The 22,112-nt window shown below is 43.0% G+C and overlaps 1 protein-coding gene across 1 annotated transcript in view; it reads left to right on the top strand.

Annotated features, from left to right (window-relative positions):
• capn9 (calpain 9) overlaps positions 1–22,112 on the top strand; it is a 58,268-nt gene that overhangs the window by 28,610 nt on the left and 7,546 nt on the right. The window contains exons 7-17 of the mRNA XM_072250782.1: positions 909–994; positions 2,512–2,589; positions 5,986–6,146; positions 8,369–8,538; positions 9,128–9,336; positions 11,628–11,664; positions 17,898–17,981; positions 18,584–18,641; positions 18,906–18,970; positions 21,580–21,648; positions 21,728–21,806. Coding sequence (XP_072106883.1) covers positions 909–994; positions 2,512–2,589; positions 5,986–6,146; positions 8,369–8,538; positions 9,128–9,336; positions 11,628–11,664; positions 17,898–17,981; positions 18,584–18,641; positions 18,906–18,970; positions 21,580–21,648; positions 21,728–21,806 — 1,096 coding nt within the window. The remainder of the gene's footprint in view (positions 1–908; positions 995–2,511; positions 2,590–5,985; positions 6,147–8,368; positions 8,539–9,127; positions 9,337–11,627; positions 11,665–17,897; positions 17,982–18,583; positions 18,642–18,905; positions 18,971–21,579; positions 21,649–21,727; positions 21,807–22,112) is intronic.

Here is a 22,112-nt window from a genome sequence, read left to right as displayed (position 1 = left end):
CTCAGTCCTTCCCATGAAGCCTCACTAGACGAGTTCTCCAGTCTGTCCTGATAGAGCACTGCCGTGACTTTTTCCCTGATGAGTAATGCCCCCCTTCCCCTTTCAACCCTCCCGCTCTATCATGCCTAAGACAATGGACCCACAGAATTGAGCTGCCAGTCCTACCCTTCGTGCAACCGTCTCACTAATGATTAAAATATCATTTCATGTGTTTATCCATGCCTTGAACTCTTCTGTCTCTCCGACTATACTTGCATTGAAATATAGGCAACTCAGGACTTTAATCGCGCCATGCTCAATCTTTTGTTTCCTGACTTTGTCTGAAGTCTTAACAACATCTGTCTCCACAACCATTCCACTATTTATTCTGGCACTCTGGTTCCCATCTCCCTGCACCTCTAGTTTAATTCGTCCCCACCCCATGCAGTACTAACAGAGGTAAGTTCTTTTTGATACAGAAAGTGATGGGTGAATGGAACGCGCAGAGGTGATGGTAGGGGCAGAGACATTTAAGTGACCCCTGGATAGGTACGTGGGTGAAAGGAAGATCGAGGGCCATGCAGGAGGGAAGACTTGCATAGGTCTTGTAGTAGGTTAAAGGATTGGCATGACATTGTGGGCCAAAGGGCTTGTATTGTTCTGTATTCTACGATGAAGTAGCAATTTAGCAACCCATTGTCTCAGGGAAGGGGCACAACCACCCTAATTCCGTTCCGAGAGTCTCCCTTACAACTGCTAAGAGCTGCAAAACCCAAGAGCCCAGTACATATTTCTAAACCTTTAACTGAGCCGGACTTTCCTCCAGCGTAGTTCTTTGCTTGTAGTGTTAGACTCACCTTGAGAGTTCTGGTGCATTTCACTTACTTCATGCAGGTAATAAATGGCTCTCTTTGCTTTTTCTTCTGAAGGTGAATTACAGAGGTCGCCCAGTGCAACTGATCCGTGTAAGGAATCCCTGGGGACAAGTGGAGTGGAATGGACCTTGGAGTGATGAGTACGTTACTGGGGAGAATCACATCATTGTGGCACAACCTAATTCGTCAACTATCTGCGTAATCAAAGGTCAAGATTAGTGCTAGGACTAAGATAGGTGAAGGGGCAGGTAGTATTCAGGAAGTAAGGGGCCTGCAGAAGAACTTGGCCAGATTAGGAGAGTGGGCAAAGAAAGGGTGGATGGAACACAATGTTGGGAAGTGTATGGTCATGTGCTTGGTAGAAGGAATAAAGGCATAGGCTATCTTCTAAATGGGGAGCAAATTCAGAAATCAGAGGTGCAAAGGGACTTGTGATTCCTAGAGCAAGATTTCCTGAAGTTTAACTGGCAGACTGAGTCGGTAGTAAGAAATACACATGCAGTGTTGGCATTCATTTTGTGAGGACTATAAAGAATGTAATGCTGAGGCTTTGTGAGGCATTGGTCAGCCTTAATCTGAAATAAAGGATCTGATGCTGAGGTTTTGTGAGGCATTGGTCAGGCTGTTTCTGGAATGCTGTGAGCAGTTTTGGGTCCCATACCTAAGAAAGGACGTGCTGCCATTGGAGAGGGTGCAGAGGAGGTTTACGAAAATGATCTGGGAACAGAAGGGTTAACTTATGAGGAATGTTTGGCTCTGGGCCTGTACTCACTGGAATTCAGAGGATTGGGGGAGGGGCAGGATTCTCTTGCAATCTAACAAATATTGAAAGGCCTAAATAGAGTGGATGTGGAGAGGATGTTCTAATAGTGGGAGAGTCTAAGATCAGATGGCACATCCTCAGAATTGAAGGACATCCCTTTAGAACAGAAGTGAGGAGAAATTTCTTTAGCCAGAGCGTTGTGAAACTGTGGAATTCATTGCCTCAGATGGCTGTGGAGGCCAAGTCATTGCATATAATTAAAGTGGGGTTTTTGATGAGTAAGGATGTCAAACGTTATGGGGAAGAATGCAGAAGAATGAGGTTGAGAGGGAAAATAAATCAATGATAATCAAATAGCATAGCGGCCCTGATGGCCAAATAGCCTAATTCTGCTTCTCTGCCTTATGGACATAAACACAGAGCACAGCCCACTGTTCTTTCTCTGTATTACAAGTCAAACTGCTTCACCGTTCCCTGTCTGGTTGGGTAAATCTCCAACTTTTCCTGCCGACAGCACAGACAGATGGGGTATGAACTGCAACCATATGTAGCATTCCATCCCTACTTTCAGAGTGGAGGATGAGAGGTGTAGAAGGTGATAAGAGTGGACAGCCAGCGACATTTTCAAGTGATTGGAGGAAAGTAATAAGGAGGATGTCGGAAGTAGCTTCTTTACCCAGAAAGTGATAAATACCTTGCCAGGGGTGGTGGTCGAGGCCAATACTAGGGAGATTTAAGGTGCTCTCAGATAGACGTGTATGATAGAAAAATGGGGAGCCTTGTGGGAGGGAAGGGTCAGATTGGTCGCAGAGTAGGTTAAAAGGTTGGCACAACATTCTAGGCCCAAGAGCCTGGACTGTGCTATACTGTTTTATGTTCTGTGCTCTATTCCAGCTCTCCTGAATGGAAGTCAGTGGATGCAGCTGATTACCGAAGGCTTAACACGATCTCCAAAGATGATGGCGAGTTTTGGTAAGTATGCCAAGGGATTTGATGAATAGACTAGTTCAACATCCCATGGCGTTTTGAAGAAAATCGACTGATATCTTCTCAGAGTCACAGAGAGATGCAGCACAGAAACAGGCCCACTCGTCAACAACCCATTTACTCTAATCCTACATTAATCATGTTTTATTTGAACCACACTCCCATCATCCCCCCTACCTGGGGCAGTTTATAGTAGCCAATTAATGTACCAGACAGCATGTCTTTGAAATGTGACAGGAAACTTCAGGCATCTGATGGTCACGTGGGGAATGTGATATTCACACAGGTAATATCAGGGGTCAGGGCTGAATGCAGGTCACTGGAGCTGAGAGGCAACAGCTCTGCTGTGCCATCAAGCACTCTTATCAAGTAACATGCGATAACACACTAATGTTCTATGTTCCATGTTCAGGCCAATGGAAAGAGCACAGAAGCATCTTAAAATGACAAGCAGTGTGATAGGGGAGTGCTTTCTGCATGACCCCATCCCTTAAATCTTTGCACCTTGTCCTCCAGAGCTAATAGATGGTGGACCTGCTGTTTTTTTCCATGAGGACAGATCACAATAACATGCATCCTCCAGTGTGATGTGGCCTGTTCCCCTTGAACACTGAAAGCAGAGGTTGCCACTCAGACACAGGTACTCTCCACGCAGTTGTGGGAGTTCCCTGAAGTATCTTTGTTGGATGCCAACGCAAACTCTCTGAGACCAACTCCTATAGTTTCATGATTCTTGCTTCTTCCCACGAAGTGACTGAAATAACATCTTGCGTTGCACTTGTATTACCATCTGATTGTAATAATGTTGATAATTTCCTTGTGTACAATTGATAAAAATGGAAAGCTATCTTCTTCCAGTGTTTCATTGTTTCAATGTGATTTATGCTTCCATGGCCCATTGCTATGGATGGGTGCCATTTGGCCTATTATGCTCATGTTGGCTATTCGAAAAAAATTCTAATTTAAAAATAGCCCTTGGCGTTCTCCAAGGATCCCTACAAACATCTGTCGACCTTGATATTCAAAAGCTGTCATTGAATTAGCCTTACCAAGTTTCTAGCCATAAGACCATAAGAGCAGAATTAGGCCATTTGGCCTATTGACTCTATTCCACCATTCCAGCATGGGTGATTTATTATCCCTCTCAATGCCTTTCTCCTGCCTTCTCCCAATAACCCTTGACACCCATACTAATCAGGAACCTATCAACTACTTCTTCATGTGCCTTGCGCGTTACACGCTTGGGCGATTATGGCTCTCCACATCGAACGATTCCTTGCAGCGTCAATGATATCTTGTACATTTAGATCTGTTAGTTCTTTCACAGTGTCTATATATTTTTTTTCTTTGCCTTCCTCTTCTGTGTTTCCTAGGCATACGGCCTTGTAATGTAAGGCATTCTATTTCTCCCTTTCTGATGACATGGCCCAGGAATTTAAGTTTCCTCTCATTTAGTGTTCTCATTAAAGATCTTTTTGTATGGGTACGTTAGAGTACTGTCTCGTTAGTTACCCTATCTCTATATGATATTTTCCGCATCCTTCTAAGAAACCACATTTCTGTTGCTTCTAAGTTTCTTTGGAGTTCTGGTGTTATAATCCATGTTTTGGAAGCATACAGCAAGATTGACCAGATGTAACATTTTAGTAGCCCAAGCCTTGTTGTCATGGAAATGTGTCTGTTGGTAAAAATGGGTTTCATTTTTTTGGAAGTTGTTTTTGGCAGTGGCAATTCTTCTTTTTATTTCTACTTTACTTCTAGCATCTTGTGATATAAAGCTACCAAGGTAATTAAAGCTGGTCTTTTGTTCAATCACTTGGTTACCGATGTGCAGTTGGGAGTATCCTGTTGTTTTGATATCACGATACATTTGGTTTTTTTACAGTTGACGATTAGACCAAAATCTGCACTTGTTTGTACTACTTTGTCTAGGAGGATTTGTAGGTCTTCTGCAGCACTTGCTATTAGGGTTGTATCATCTGCATATCTTATATTGTTGATGTTAACATTTCCAGTTTTTCTCCCATCTAGGTCTTCTATTTCTCTGAGAATCATTTCACTCCTCTTTGAATTTTAGTCCAACTGCTTATATTATCATCAAATTTTACTGCCGCCGTTTGATTCCAATATAAATTTTGAAGCAACTGTTGGTCCCTTCCGTCAATGTTTAGCAAGAATTTGAAATAATTTTTCATGTTGCACTTTGTTGAATGCCTTCATGAAATCAATAAAATATAAAAAAGACATCATTTTGATATTCAATTGCCCTTTCTGAAAGCATTCATAGTATGAAAATTGTGTTCCTAGTTCCTCTATCCTCAATAAACCCATATTGCAGTTTAGAAGTTTCTGGTCTTAACTTGTTTTTAATTTGACTCAGAACAATTCTCAACAAAATCTTTATTATGTGACTCATAAGACTGATTATTCTATAATTTTTGCAGTCAATAGTTCCAGGAATTTTTGGCAGAGTTATAAATACTGATTTCAAGAGATGGTCAGGCAATACACCAGACTCATATATGCTATTAAACAGTTCAAAAAGAATATCTATGCCCAGATCTTCTAGGACTTGTATCATTCCCACTGAAATTTCATCGGGTCCAGTGGCTTTGCCATGTTTCATGTTTTTCATTGTTTTAGTTATTTCTTCTTTGGGCCGGGATTAGGGTGTTTAATATCTGGGGGTTCCCCTCTATTACCTTCAAAAAGCTGCTCTATATACTGAATCCACCTCTCACATACTTTATCTAGATCTGTTATTATGGATTCGTCTGCTGATATTATGCATCCTGTAGAGGAGGTTTTCTTAATTCCAGTAATTTCCTTAATTTTCTTGTGCATTTCTTTGCTGTTGTTAATATGGCCTCTACTTCATTGCATTTTTGATTCAGCCATTCTTCCTTTGCAATATTGCACAATTGTCTGGTCCGTCCGTCCGGCTCTCTGCATTGCAGTTCATTATTCTTCACTAACCTTCTTTGTTCCATCAGATGTAGAATTTCTTGGGTTATCCACCCCTCGTTGGTGTGTTTGATTTCTTGTACTGGGATTATCTCGTCTGCTGATTGCTGTATAGCATCAACATCGGCTTTAAATATACCCAACGATTTGGCCTCCACCACCGTCTGTGGCAATGAATTCCGAAGATTCACCACCACTCTGTTCTAAAGGGATGTCCATGTATTCTGAGGCTGTGTTTCTGGTCCTAGACTCCCCCACATCCTCTGCATCCACTTTATCTGGTCTTTTCAGTATTCGATAGGTTTCAATGAGACTCCCCCTCACTCTTCTAAACTCCAACGAGTACAGGCCCAGAGACGATGCAACTCTGCCCTCAACAATTTCATTGTCTGCTTATTTTTTTTCTGTTTTCTGTAGGATGGCCTTTGATGATTTTAAGAAACACTACAGCAAAGTGGAGGTGTGCAACCTTTCACCGGACGCGCTGAGCAGTGACACTCATCACAAGTGGGAGGTGGTAACGTTCGAAGGGCTTTGGACAAAAGGTTGCACAGCAGGCGGATGCAGGAACTTTTTAGGTAATGGACACTTACCAAGGAGAGTAGATAAAGAAATGCCGTTGAGTTGCATTTGCCTAGAAGTTAAAGATGAGCTTTTTAGTCACATGTACACCCAATCATACTAGTGAAATGCATTGTTTGCATCAAATCAAATCGGCGAGGATTGTGCAGGGCAGCCCACAACTGTCATCACACTTCCGGCGTTAACGTAGCAAGCCCACAACTCACTAACCCTATCCTTAACTCTGTCTTTGGAATGTATCACTGGAGTTTTTTTAATGTGTATATAGAAGATAGAAGTTACTTTTTCCTGAGATTGTGCTTTCAGTCATTATTCATTGCCATTGGGAAATTGAATCGGGCAATAGCATGTCTGATGTTTCTCCTGCAGCAGATCCCCACAGAATGGGCGCACAACTCCCATTTACACATTTACAGACAAAAATTAAACTTGAAAGGAAAATACCTATAACTGACCAAAAACAAGGAGCAAATTTTGCAACAAATTTGCAAGGAGATGGCATAAACAGTTCTCACTTGCACCCTCAGTCAGTCTCTGTCTGCACCTGCCAGCACTAGATTTTATTACTCAGCGTGGGTCAAATGGCATTGTTGGGTCCCCTGTCGCTCTTTGCAACCACCTACATCATGCAGAGTGCAAATGTAAAGTGCTGTGTAAAGAGCTTGTTTGAAGTTAATTGACTCCTGACTTTCCAGCATTACAAAATTGACAAGACAAAAGAGATAAAGATATCGTTATTTGTCACTAATACACTGAAATATACAGTGAAATGCATTGTTTTGCATCAGCAACCAACACAGCCTAAGGATGTGCTGGGGACAGCCCACAAGTGTTGCCATCCTTCCAGTGATAACAACTTGGTATTGTTAACGCTAACCGTACGTTTTGAAATGTGGAAGGAAAGCAGAGCAACTGGAGGAAACCCACATGGTCAAAGTCTAAACTCCTTACAGACGGAGGCAGGAATTGAACCCGAGTCATTGATGCTGTAAAGCATTACACTAGCTGCTATGCTATTGTGCCTCACTGTCAAAACGTCAAAAACCTCATTGATCATGAAACACTTGGGAACATCCTGAGGTTGTGAAAGACTCCATTTGTGCCTGCCACAAGAGTCTTAGGTCCCACTCTACCAAGTTCAGTAAAAGGTTTCTCCTAAAGCACCATGAATTACTTCCCTCACCTCATCTCTGAACTGATTCCACAACTGTAGACTCACGTTCAAGGACTCTACAACTCGCGTTCTCAGTGTTATATTTTTTTTAAAATTATTTTCACTGTTTGTCTTTTGCACATTGGATGACTGTCAATCTTCGTTATGTATAGTTTTTCATAGATTCTGTTCTATTTCTTTATTTTCCTGTAAATGCCTGCAAGAAAGTGAATTTCAAGTTGGTATATGGTGACATAAGCACTCAGTGACCACTTTATTAGGTACCTCCTGTAGCTAATGGAGTGACCATGAGTGTATGTTTGTGGTCTTCTGCTGCTGTAGCCCATCCACTTCAAAGTTCGATGTGTTGTGCATTCAGAGATGCTCTTCTGCACACCACTGTTGTAAGACATGGTTATTTGGAGTTACTGTCGCCATCCTGTCAACTTAAACCAGACTGGCCATTCTCCTCTGACCTCTCTCATTAACAAGGTGTTTTCACCCACAGAACTGCTGCTCACTGGATGATTTTTTGTTTTTGTTTTTTACACCATTCTCTGTGAACTCTAGAGACGGTCACATTCTGTTGTGCATGAAAATCCCGGGAGATCAGCAGTTACTGAGATACTCAAACCACCCCATTTGGCACCAATAATCATTCCATAATCAAAGTCACTTAGATCACATTTCTTCCCCGTTCTGATATTTGGTCTGAACCAACAATTGATCCTCTTGACCATATCTGCATGCTTTTATGCATTGAGTTGCTGCCACATGATTGGCTAATTAGGTATTTGCATTAATGAGCAGGTGTGCCTAATAAAGTGGCCACTGAGTGTATACGTGCTTTGATAATAAATTTAGTTTTGAACTTTTGAAGTTTTCTTTTTGAACTTTTCGGACGTCTTTTCCTTGTGCAAACCAGCAGAGATGCTGGAAGTGAATGGGCTACTTTTTGTATTATTTGAACTAGGCATTAGTTTGGATGGGAGAACTGTACAGAATGAAGAGTTGCGTGGGTGTGGGAGTGTTTTTGTTGACGAAGTATACCCGTTTTGCATGCAGACACTTTCTGGACCAACCCCCAGTATAAGATAAAGCTGCTGGAAGAGGATGAGGAGCAGGAGGACGGGAAGAACGAGTGCACCATGGTGGTGGCCCTCATGCAGAAAAACAGGCGCAAACTGCGGAAGGAAGGGGCGGCGCTGCTGACAATTGGATTTGCCATCTACGAGGTTTGGTTTTGGCCACCAAATATGGAGTAGTGAGGTCGGAATCTCTGTAGCTCATCCACTTCTGTTTTAATCAACAACTTACTGCAGGAGAGCAGCGGGCTGCTGGGATGGGAGAGCCCCTGTAGTGAGCACTGAGCATTTGAGGCCCTGTCTCTGGTGCCAGAATGTTATTCATAAGACCGTAGCACATAGGAGCAGAAGTAGGCCATTCAGCCCAACAAGTCTGCTCCTCATTCCATCACGGCTGATTTGTTATCACTTTCAACCCCATTCTCCTGCCTTCGTCCCACAGCCTTTGAAGCACTTGCTACTCTGAGGCCTGCCAACCTCTGCTTTAAATATAAAGATTAGCTTTACCTGTCTGTTGAAATGGCCTCGCAAACGAAAGACAGTAGTTGCTTCCTGAGAAGTGAATAAAGAGTGAGAGTTGGGGTCCTGGAAGGGTGGGTTTATTGTGAGTGCGATTTGTGCGTGAGCTTTCAGCTGAATGTTTCACTCAGTGAATTTTGTTTCTGCTTATTGTCCTGCGACTGATGAGGAATGATGGGTAATGCGACCGTGAAGCTAAAAGTGGGAATTTGCCTTTCAGGCCGAAAGTGGTTTTGATCACTTGCCGAAAGAGTTCTTCCGATTCCATGCTTCACAAGCAAAGAGCAAGACCTACATTAATTTAAGGGAAATCTGTGAAAGGTTTAAACTTCCACCGGGGGAATATGTCATTATTCCTACCACGTTTCAACCCAACGAAGAGGCGGATTTTCTCGTTCGAATCTTTACGGAGAAGGTAGCTAAATCCATGTAAGTCGTGGCTTAAAAGTAATTCGGTGTTGGCTTAACCAGTCACGAAGAGATTCAGCACAAAATGGGGCGTTTAGGTTCAAGTTCAGGTTTATTGTCATTCAGCCATGTAGATGTATACCGTCAAACAAAGCAACATTCCTCTAGGCAGAGATGCACAGCACACTACGTGTAACTCAGACGCGGCACACAAAGTAATATTGCCACAAATAATAAGGTGCATTTATGCAACGTCAAAAAGTGCCGGGTTATGAATATGCTGAGGATTTGTGGGGGTGGGGGGGTGTTATTGCTTATTGTTAGTGTTGGCGGATGGAGTGCTCAAATTTAGGGTGATGTGGGCCAGGGCTTGTGGGGGTGTGGGGGTTAGGGTTGGGATGGAGGTGAGCAGAGGCGGGCTGGGTGGGGAGAGTGATGAGGACTGGTGGGGCCAGGGTGTGTGGGTCTGTAGGTCCATAAAGGGGACTGGAGGAGAGAGGGGATCTGACAAGGAGAGAAGAGGGCTGGTATGGGCCAAGGTTTGTGGGGATGAGGAGGTTAGAGTTGGGGCTAGGGGCCTGGCAGGGAGAGAAAGGGAGCGATTAAATTGCCAAGTTTAATTGGAAAGCTCAGATACAGGCTGAATCCAGGTGATAGGGTCTGGACCCAGAAGTATATTGAAGCAGCAGTGCCTGGGTCTAAAGTGAGGAACAATCCGAGGGTTTGAGGATTTAAGCGCTAGGGCAGATTGGAAAGGTCAGGGTGTTGGGGTCAGAGGGGAAGAACAGGCTGCTTGCTGCCCTGCAAAGTTTACTTGTCTCTGAGGTGTGTCCTACAGCTAATGAGCTCCTGAATTAGCTGCAGTGATGACTGGCTTCGTGATTGTGAACTCACTTTCACAAACTGCAGTTCCGAATGTTATTTGCTTACCTTTATTGTTTGCACGATTTGTTTTTTTTTGTATATTCGTGTGTTTGATGGTGTCTTTATAATGGGCTCTAAGGGGTTTCTTTGTTTTGTAGCTGCCTGTAAGGAGATGTGCCTCAAGGTTGTCCATAGCAAACATACTTTGATAATAAATATACTTTGATCTTTGAACCTTGAAGTAAACCTGCTGGCTACTGGCGCATCATATGTGATGAGACCTGGGTGGTGGCAGGGAATTTGGTAGTCTCACGGCCTGGGGGAAGAAGCTGTTTCTCATCTTAAACAGCAGGAATTCTGCAGATGCTGGAAATTCAAGTTACACACATCAAAGTTGCCGGTGAACGCAGCAGGCCAGGCAGCATCTCTAGGAAGAGGTACAGTTGACGTTTCAGGCCGAGACCCTTCGTCAGGACTAACGTCAGGGCTTCCTGACGAAGGGTCTCGGCCTGAAACGTCGACTGTACCTCTTCCTAGAGATGCTGCCTGGCCTGCTGCATTCATCAGCAACTTTGATGTGTGTTTCTCATCCTAACAGTCCTTGTCCTAATGCTATGGTACCTCCTGCCTGAAGGTAGGGGTCAGAGATTGTGAAATGGATGGGAGAGATCATTGACAATGCTCAGAGCCCTGTGTATGCAGAGCTCCTGATAAATATCTCAGATGGGTGGGAGAGAAGAATGACCTTCCATTTAGAAGAGATTTATGCCATTGTGATGATGACAACTCTTTCAAAGAACCAGTTAGATCCATTCTCCTGTTCTTCCACATAATCACCCAGGCTTTTTTTTTCCTTTCCCAGTGTTCATCCTGTTTCCCTTTTGGATGTCAACATTGAATTCCCTTGTGGAATTTAGTACTGTACCTAAAGCCAAAATGGGTGCGGACTCAGTTGATAATTTTAAATGCCAGCTCAAAACCTATTTTTTTTAACCTTGCTTTTAACTAACATCTTTCTGTCTTTTATTTTCTTGCTTATTTTTACTTTTATAATATTTTACTTTATAAATTTGGTTTTCATGTTTGCACTTTAATCCCATTGCAAAGTGCTTTGAACTACATCATCTGTATGAAAAGTGCTGAAAAATGCTCTATAAATCAGTTGTCATTATTATTATTATTATTAATCATTATCACTGTCTAAACTGCTCTCAGTGAGAGAATAAAACCTTCTCACCTCAGACCAGGGTTTCCCACCACGGGTCCATGGACCACTCAGTTAATAGTAAGGATCCATGGCATAATAAAAGTTGGGGGCCCCTCCCTTGTGCAGATTCCAAGCTCTGTATCTTTTCCCCTTTATCATCTCCAATTTCAATTTGTACTGCTTGTTGTACTATGTATGTTGCAACTACTATGAAGTGACTAATATTTGTTTTTATTTGCAGTGAACTGGGGGATAAAATTGGTGCCGATCTACCAGAGGTGGGTCTTCATTGTCCTGTAACTTCAGGCCAAGTAGATTGAGAAAATGTTGGTGGTGTTTTCACACTGTATTGAAATGCACATCAGTGCTTCCAATGCAGGGGTTTTGCTTTTCTTGTGAAATTTGTGTATAGCCGAATTTGGTTGTAGCCCCTGAGTTGACTTCAACCAAGACACTGGGGAGGCCTAATTTGCATTCTGGTCATCTACTTACAGGGAAGAGATCGATAAGATTGAAAGAGTACAGAGAAAATTCATGAGGATATTGCTGGGAATTGAGGGACCTGAGTGATGGGGAAAGGTTGAATAGGTTAGGACTTTATTTTCTGGAACGTAGGAGATGAGGGGGGACTTGTTATAAAATTATGAGAGGTATAGATAAGGTAAATGCAAGCAGGTTGGGTGAGATTACAACTAGAGGTCATGGATTAAGGTTGAAAGGTGAAATATTTAAAGGGAACATGAGGGGACTCTTCACTCTCAGGGTGGTGAGAGTGCAAGTGGTGGATGTGGGTTTGATTTCAACATTTAAGAGAAATTTGAATAGGTACACGGATGGTAGGGTTATGGAGGGCTGTGGTCTGGGTGGGGATCGATGCGACTAGGCATTAATTAGAGAAGTATGATGTGTCAAATTTACTGGTAGAGGAGGACGACATTTGGAGCAAGATGTTGATACCTGCCAGTCCACTAGATTCATAAAATCATAGAGCACCAGAGCAAAGAAACAGGCCCTTTGGCCCGTCTAGTCTGTGCCAAACTGTTATTTGCCATCGACCCTCACCTGAACTATAGCCCTCTATAGCTCTCCCATCCATGTACTTGTACAAACTTCTCTTAAATGTTGCAATTGAACCTGCACCCAACACCTCTGGCAGCTCATTCCACATTTTCATCACCCTCTGAGTGAAAGAAATCCCCCTCAGGTTCCCCTCAAATATTTCACTCTTCACCCTTAACCCATGGCTTCTAGTTCTAGTCTCACCCAATTTCTTGAGCTCGCTGTCTGCTGTGTCCAGTTGGCACAGAGATGTCAGTGTGAGAGTGTGGAGTAACTTGCCTAGTTGCATGCTGTGTATCTGTCTGAGCTCTTCCACCAAGGATTCCTCAACTCCGCAAATAAGCCCCAAGTTCAGAATTGCCACAGGGGTTTCCTGAAGGAATGGTGAAACTATAGAAGCCACCACCACAGAAATTAGTTGAGACGAACAACATGGGCACCTTCAGGAGAAGGCTGAACAAACACCTGAGGGAGGAGGGGATAGATTTAGTTGAGATGTTGGATCTGGTGATATTGACCCAGAGGTTTTTTGGAAGTCAAGAAGGAAGCATAAAACTTGGTGATTACAGCTATTTTATTAAACGTTACAAAAACAAGGAATGAAGAAAGAAGAGGAAACATAGAAAACCTACAGCACAATACAGGCCCTTCGGCCCACAAAGTTGTGCCGAACATGTCCGTACCTTAGAAATTACTAGACTTACCTATAGCCCTCTATTTTTCTAAGATCCATGTACCTATCCAAAAGTCTCTTAAAAGACCATATCCGCCTCCACCACCGTTGCTGGCAGCCCATTCCATGCACCCTCCACTCTCTGAGTAAAAAAAACTTACCCCTGACATCTCTTCTGTACCTGCTCCCCAGCATCATAAACCTGTGTCCTCTTGTGGCAACCATTTCAGCCCTGGGAAAAAGCCTCTGACTATCCACACAATCAATGATTCTCATCATTTTATGCACCTCTATCAGGTCACCTCTCATCCTCTGTCGCTCCAAGGAGAAAAGGCCAAATTCATTCAACATAGGGCATGTTCCCCAATCCAGGCAACATCCTTGTAAATCTCCTCTGCACCCTTTCTACAGCTTCCACTTCCTTCCTGTAGTGAGGCGACTAGAACTGAGCACAGTACTCCAAGTGGGGTCTGACCAGGGTCCTATATAGCTGTAACATTACCTCTTGGCTCCTAAATTCAATTCCATGATTGATGAAGGCTAATACAATACACTGTATGCCTTCTTAACCACAGAGTCAACCTGCGCAGCTGCTTTGAGTGTCCTATGGACTCGGACCCCAAGATCCCTCTGAACCTGCACACTGCCAAGAGTCTTACCATTAATACTATATTCTGCCATCATATTTGACCTACCAAAATGAACTGCCTCACACTTATCTGGGTTGAACTCCATTTCAGCCCAGTTTTGCATCCTTTCAGTGTCCCACTGTAACCTCTGACAGCCCTCCACACTATCCACAACACCTCCAGCCTTTGTGTCTTCAGCAAACTTACTAACCCATCCCTCCACTTCCTCATCCAGATCATTTATAAAAATCACGAAGAGTAGGGGTTCCAGAACAGATCCCTGAGGCACACCACTGGTGACCGACCTCCATGCAGAATATGACCCATCTACAACCACTCTTTTCCTTCTGTGGGCAAGCCTGTCCTCTTTCTCAATAAGCCTTGCATGGGGTACCTTATCAAATGCCTTGCTGAAATCCATATACACTACATCTACTGCTCTTCCTTCATCAATGTGTTTAGTCACATCCTCAAAAAATTCAATCAGGCTCGTAAGGCATGACCTGCCCTTGACAAAGCCATGCTGACTATTCCTAATCATATTATACCTCTCCAAATGTTCATAAATCCTGCCTCTCAGGATCTTCTTGATTAACTTACCAACCACTGAGGTAAGACTCACTGGTCTATAATTTCCTGAACTATGTCTACTCCCTTTCTTGAATAAAGGAAAAACATCTGCAACCCTCCAATCCTCCAGAACCTCTCCCGTCCCCATTGATGATGTAAAGATCATCGCCAGAGGCCCAGCAATCTCCTCCCTCACCCCCCACAGTAGCCTGGGGTACATCTCATCCAGTCTCGGCAAATTATCCAACTTGGGGTAAACTCAGCAGGTTGTGCAGCATCAGTTAGAAATGATGAGTCGACGTTTCGGGCCGGAACCCTTCGTCAGGATTGAAGAATGAAAGATGGGGAAGGATTTGAATTTGAATTTCTTATATATATATATATATATATATATATATATATTATAGAAGAAAAATCATCAACCGCCAATTCACATTTATATAAAATAGGTTTGAAAGGAAACCATATAAATTAATTCAAATTAAATGATAATACTTGGCAAAAGACCCCCACCTTCTCTCAAAATCGAATCGAGGATCTAAAGTTCTACTTCTAATTTTTTCCAAGCTATGACATAACATTACTTGAGAAAACCATTGAATTAATGGAGGGACAGAGGTATCTTTCCATTTCAATAAAATAGCCCTTCTTGCCAACAATGTGACAAATGCAATTACATGTTGGTCTGAAGATGAAATACCCTGAATATGATGCAGAACTATTCCAAATAAGACACACATGTATTAGGTTGTAAATTAATTTTCAGAGCTTTAGAAATTGTAGAAAATAAAGATTTTCAAAAAGATTTTAATGAAGAACATGACCAGAACATATGTGACAATGTGGCTACTTCATTTTTATACCTATCACAGTAATTGTCTATGTTAGGAAATATTTCGGATAGTCTCTTCTTTGTTAAATAAAAACGATGAACAATTTAAAATTGAAGTAAATAATAATTGGCACATATCGAAGAAGAATTGATCATTTTCAAAACTCGCAACCAATCTTCATTAATAAAGGTCATATTAAGTTCTCTCTCCCAATCTTGTTTAATCTTTAGTGAGAGGTTATCTTTTTTTAGTAAAAGTAAATTATAAATTCTACCAATGGAACCTCTCACTGAAGGATTCATATTTAAAATAGTATCCAACAAATCAGATTCTTGAAAACTTAGACAACAGGAATTCTGCAGATGCTGGAATATCCCCTGAACATTTGCCACATTTTTTCCATACTTTTCCCTGAGAACATCAGGTGAAGAAAAAGGAGTTGAGGACTTCTCGTACACAGACTACAGATGATAACATTCCAGTGACATCAATTAACCCTTGAAATAGTCAGATCAAGTGGCGTGACACCTGTTGCAGAAAAGTTGAGAAGCTTCTAGAAAATATAGAATCAGCTATACCACAATTACTAGAAAATTTACTGAACAATTACATTTATATTGATGATTATATAAAACTGTAATGAGCATAGGAAAGTTAAACTACAAGAAAAAAACCAAAAATAACAATTCCAAACCCTAACTCATAATACATGGGAGGAGAATTAGGCCATTCAGCCCATTGAATGCATTGAGTTTTCATTGAGTTCATTGCAACACTGTGGGCTGAAGGGCCTGTGCCTGTGCTGTACTGGTCTATGTCCTCTGAGTCCAACAATCCAACAGAGGGGAGACGGGTAGAATGTTACGTGAAGCATAAATGCCAACAGGAACAGGTGGGGCTGATCAGCCTGTCTCTGAGCTGAATATCCTATATCACGTGTGAGATTTTTACTCACCTTTCCTGAGGGAATTTCCAGTTTGAAGGGGCCACACACGTCCCATTTTATCTTCCACCCTGAACAGGTATGGGAAGGGTACACCATTTCTTCCTTTATTGCAGTTGAATTTGACCAATGGTCTGTGTTTGGTCACAGTTGCAACTTGCATCACCAGCCCACCTCTCACTCATGACCAGTCAACTAAATAGTCCAGTGACCAACGCACTTGTCACTGTGGGAGTAAAATCTGGATTACCTCTGTCTGGCCTCTGCCTCTCCTATGCAGAGCCTTGGAGGGAACGATAAACAAGATTGTGAGCTCAGATCATCCTGTAGTGGTCTGCAGCTGAAAGCAAGAAGGGAAGTATATTGGGATGAACATCTTAGAGTAGAGTGGCTCCATAGCAAAACAGCAACAAACTGACACAAACACCAGTCTGACAACGATCAGAAAAAAAACTTGCAGGTGATCAGGAGGTGGTGGGTGTCTGGAAAGTGGTTGAAGTGGGTTCAGTTACAACATTTAGAACTAAGAACAGTAGAGCACAGTACAGGCCCTTGATGCTGTGTCAACCCTTTACCCTACTCCTAGATCAATCTAATCCTTCCCTTCCACGTAGTCCTCCGGCTTCCTTTCATCCATGTGCTCTTAAGTTAGGAGGCTCTTAAATGCCCTAATGTATCTGCCACCCCCACCAACTGGGCAGTGAGTTCCACCTACCTACCATGTTCTGTGTAAAAAGCCTACCTCTGACCTTCCCCTATATCCTCTTTGTTTTAGCCATTTCTGCCCTGGGGAAAAGGTACAGGTTGTCCATTCTTTCTGTGCCTTTTATAATCTTGTACACCTCTACAAAGTCAGCTTTCATCCTCCTTTGCTCCAAAGAGAAAAGCCTTAGCTCACTCTACCTATCCTCATAAGACATGCTCTCCAATCCAGACAGCATCCTGGTAAATCTCCTCTGCATTATCTCTAAAGCTTCCACATCCTTCCTCTAACAGGGCAACCAGAACTGAACACAATTCTCCAAGTCTGGTCTAGGCAGAGCTAACATTTGAAATGATTTAACATTTAAAAGGCATACAGATGGGAAAGATTTAGTGGGATGTGGGGATGTGGGACTGGAAGAGTTGGACAGCATTGTTGGTGTGGACAAGGTGGGCTGATTGGCTGGTTTTTGTGGACAATAGTGCTATGGCTCCTATGTCCTACTTCGGTGATCCCTGCAACAGGGTATACTTCTGGATTTCCCTTCCCCTGAGATTGTGGAGTCTGGACCATTGAGGGGAGACTAAAGAGGAAGTTGACTTATTTTTGGAAAAAAAAATCGCGGAATTGAATTTTGTGTAAGTGATGCAGAAGAGTGTTTGAGGTTAGGGACAGAACGGCCAAAGATCACCTTGAACAGGTGGGTGCACGCTTGAGGGCCCAAGTGGCCGTCTCCTTTACCTATTTTCTTTTGTTGGTTGAGGGATACATGTTGGTCCACAGCCACAAGGAGAACACACCTACTCTTGTGTCCCGGACACACTTTACCAGGATTGGGAAGGTGTTGTCGAGGGATGGGAGGAGCAGCAATATAGTTGCCGATTATGTTCTGTGCCAGTGCTGTCAGCGCAGGCTTGTGAGCTCAGGTTTTCACAGTGAGGTTCGGACATGGAGCAGAGGAGGGGAGAGGTGACCACAGTTCAGTCAGGCAGTCAGACTGTCCCCACCCTGGCTGAGCAGACATCAGTCCTGAAGGAAGTAAGGCAGAAAAATGAAGTGTTTCCATTAGAGCGGAGAATGAAATAAAACCTTTTGTTGCAGCCGCCCAAACCAACGCAGAGACCCGCGGAGGAGAGTGCAGAAGAGAAGCAGTTCCGGGCTGTGTTCGAGCAAATCGCAGGGAAGGTGAGCAGCCATGTTTTCTGATATTGACCAGCAGGGGAGCTCAAATACATAGGGACGGGTGCTTGGGGTGTTGGGAGTGGGTGCACAGAATGTCAGGGTGTCGGCTGGCGAGGGGGTCGGGTGCTTGGAGTGTCAGGGGGCGCTCAGGGTGTTGGGAGCGGGGGCACGGGGTGTCAAGGGGGTGGGTGCATTGGGTGTTGGGAGCGGGGGCACGGGGTGTCGGGGGGGTGGGTGCTCGGGGTATCAGAAGTGGGGATTCAGAGGTTCAGGAGTGGAATCACAGTGTAAGGGGCTTATGCACAGAGTGGCAGGAGTGGGGTCTCAGAGCGTTAGGAGCGGAGACAAGAAGGTTGAAGATGAGATCAAGTAACTTCAGGAGTGGGGAGGGAGGTTCAGAATTTTTTTGAACTGTAAAGTGGTGGGTGGGCTGTCTCTGAGATGTGTATGAATAGGGGTGGAAAGTGGTTTGTGACGAGCATAAATTAAAACCTACAAGCTCTACCTAATGGAAGATGGAGATGATAAACTCAGAGGTTTATTGAACCTTGACATGCAGCAACCTAATCCTATCCTTCCTTGACATTTTTAATTCTCATTTTCAGGATCTGGAAATCAGTGCTTTTGAATTGCAAGACATTTTAGAACATGCATTTTCAAGACGTAAGTTCACCACATGCAACATTGTCAAAGGAACGTCATCTTGTTCTGTGGAGGTTTAACACACTAAATGATGAGGTGATGTGGCCCAATTCCCTTTCTAAAGTCCACAACAAGATGTGAGGAGGGGCTGTGAACCAATGTGACCCTTTAGTTCCATTGGCCAACAGCAGGCTCAAGCGGTCAATGCGGAAGCTGATGCCAAGGAACCTTGTGCATGTACTGAGTATTGGGCAGGATGGATCACTAATGTTGTTTGTTTTACAGAAAAGGAGCTGGGGATTGAGAGCTTCGACATTGAGACGTGTCGCAGTATTGTGTCCCTCTACAATGTATCCTGTGCTGTACTTTCTCCTGCAAACCCAACTAGAAAAAATGAGTTGCCGCAAAGGCTAAATTAATATTTGTTGTTAAATTAGGGAAGGTAGAGGGATTAATGGCTTTGGGAACGGGGACAGAAGACCTACTCCTGCTCCTATTTTCTTATGTTCTCACTTGTTTGTAAAAATAAATCATCTGGAAATTCTGTGCATCTTGTACACCACCTTGCGTGGTAGGTCATGTCTAACCAGTTGTGTAGAATTTTTCAAGGAATGCTCAAGGAAAGTGGATGAAGGCAAGGCAATGGATGTTGTCTACATGAATTTTAGTGAGGACGTTGACAAGGTTGGTCAAGAATGTTCAGTCACTTGGCATTCAAGATGAGGTAGTAATTGGATCAGAAATTGGCTTTGTGGGAGAAGCCAGAAAGTGGTAGTAGAGGGTTGCCTTTCTGACTGGAGACCTGTGACTGTTATGCCACAGGGATTGGTGCTGGGTCCTTTGTTGTTTGTCATCTATATCAATGATCTGGTTAACTATAACAATGATGTGGTTAACTAGATCAGCAAATTTGCAGATGACACCAAGATTGGGGGTGTAGTGGACAGTGAGGAAGGCTGTCATGGTTTGCAGAGAGATCTGTATCAGCTGAAAAAATGGGCTGAAAAATGGCAGATGGAATTTAATGCAGAGAAGTGTGAGGTTTTGCATTTTGGTAGGACCAACCAGGATAGGTCTTACACAGTGAATGGCAGGGCATTGAGGAGTGTGGTAGAACAAAGGGATCTGGGAATACAAGAACATAATTCATTGAAAATAGTGTCACAGGTAGAGAGGGTCATAAAGAAAGCTTTTGGCACATTGGCCTTCGCAAATCAGTGTATTGAGTACAGAAAATGGGATGTTATGTTGAAGTTGTAGAAGATGGTGGTGAGGCCTAATTTGGAGTATTGTGTGCAGATTTGGTCACCTACCTACAAGAAAGATGTAAACCAGGTTGAGAGAGTACAGAGAAAATTTACAAGGACGTTGTTGGGTCTGGAGGACCTTAGTTATAAGGAAAGATTGAATAGGTTGGGATTATATTCTTTAGAATGTAGAAAACTGAGAGGAGATTTGATAGAGGTATGCAAAATTGAGGTGTATAGGTAGGGTAAATGCAAGCAGGCTTTACCTACCGAGGTTGGGTGGGACTACAACCAGAAGTCATGGGTTAAGGTTGAAAGGTGAGAAGTTTAAGGGGAACATGAGCTGCCAGCACAAGTGGTCCATACGAGCTCTATTTCAATGTTTAAGAGAAATTTGGATGGGTATGTGGATAGTAGGGATATGAAAGGCAATGGTTCCAGTGCAGGTCGATGGGAGTAGGCAGTTTAAATGTTTTCAGCATGGACTAGATGGGCTGAAGGGCCTGTTTCTGTGCTGTACTTCTTTATGACTCAATGACTCTAAGAAATGTAAAGTACTTGCAGGAGGTCAAAGCAGTGCCAGCCAGAATTAAGTGGGCAAGTCTCTTGAATGGGGATTGAAGCCATAACAATACAACTTGGGCAAGAGTTTTTACACCACATATAGTGGCAGTGACTGAAACCAAGCATTGGGTCCTTCAGCTGTGATACTGAAATATGAGTAGCACTTGCATCCATTGTGACGAAGTGCATTGAGAGGCTGGTCATGAAACAGACCAACTCCTACCTCAATCCAATTTACCGACTGTCGCAGCACACCAACAGTAGAGGCCGTTTCTTTGTCCCTTCAGTCATCTCTGGAACAGCTGGACAATGAAGGATGCCCTTCATTGCCTGGAGCTCAGCATTCAAATTCATCTAAACTCCAGAACCTCCCTGTGCAACTGGATTGTCAATTTCCTCATTGACAGACCCCAGTCAGTACAGATTGGCAACAACATTTCCACACTTTCTTTCAGTACAGGTGCACCATAAGAATGTGTGCTTAGCCCCTTGCTTTACTCACTTTAAACCTATATTTTTTTAAATGTGGATTTTTTTTTATGTGCACAATCTATTTTCTTTTGCACATAGTTTGTCAGTCTGTTTAGTATTTCATTAAGTCTATTGTATTTCTTTATTTTCCTATGAATGCCTGCAAGAAAATTAATCTCAAGAGAGTATATGGTAACAGATGTGTACTAATTAATTTACTTTGAGCTACTCAATAAATACACTCAGAGGCCACTTTATTAGGTACACCTGTACACCTGCTTGTTAATGCAGATATCTAATAATCCAATCACGTGGTAGCAACTCAAAGCATAAAAGCATGCAGACAGGGTCAAGAGGTTCAGTTGTTGTTCAGACCAAACATCAGAATGGGGAAGAAACATACAGGAGGTACCTAATAAAGTGGCCACTGAGTGCATATCAAGCATGCAGAGTATTCCAGTGTGAAACAACTTCACAAAGTTTGTAATTTTATTTCCATTGGTAATATTTAGTAATTGTAAAATGTCTGCAAGACAAGAAAAACTCCATGGTTTGGGCAGGGAAATAGTTCAGATGGCAGTTGGATTTTTGGTTATCTCATGCCTACCGTGGAGAGATGCATAAGTGGGAAAAATGACAACATCAAAAAATATTCCTTGACCATTTCTTCATCACAGAAAGAGGATTCTGGAGGACTTGGGTTTGAAGAATTTAAGATCTTCTGGAAGCGGCTGGGCACATGGAAGGTATATGAAGTAAAAAGGAAATCTGCTCTTTTGACTCTGATCCTCTGGGTCTCATTTTATGTTTTTGTTGTCACTGCAGAGTGCTTTCATGAGGTGTGACTATGATAAATCAGGGACCATATCTGCTCATGAGCTTCGATCTGCTATCAGGAATGCTGGTAAGGAACTGTGGACTCAGTGAAGGCTCAGGCCATGCCTGACAATACGGGCAGTTCTTCAGTTTCTTGCCCACAGGATGTGTGTGTGTGTGTGTGTGTGTATGTACACGTATGTACACACACACATGTTCATGCACACCAGCAACTCCAGAGAAAGTGAACTAGGTATTTGCCTTCTGGTGCTGTGTAACTTTACAAATCACCAGAGGGTGACAGCGCAGCACACCTTTAGTATTGTCTTGGCCGATCATCCTAGCTTGAACTAGAGGAGTGGATTTTGCATCTTCAGGCTAACTCAGAGAAGAT

This window comes from Mobula birostris, chromosome 2 (assembly GCF_030028105.1).
Source record: "Mobula birostris isolate sMobBir1 chromosome 2, sMobBir1.hap1, whole genome shotgun sequence".
Taxonomy (NCBI): domain Eukaryota; kingdom Metazoa; phylum Chordata; class Chondrichthyes; order Myliobatiformes; family Myliobatidae; genus Mobula; species Mobula birostris.
This window is presented reverse-complemented; position numbering and strand designations above follow the sequence as displayed.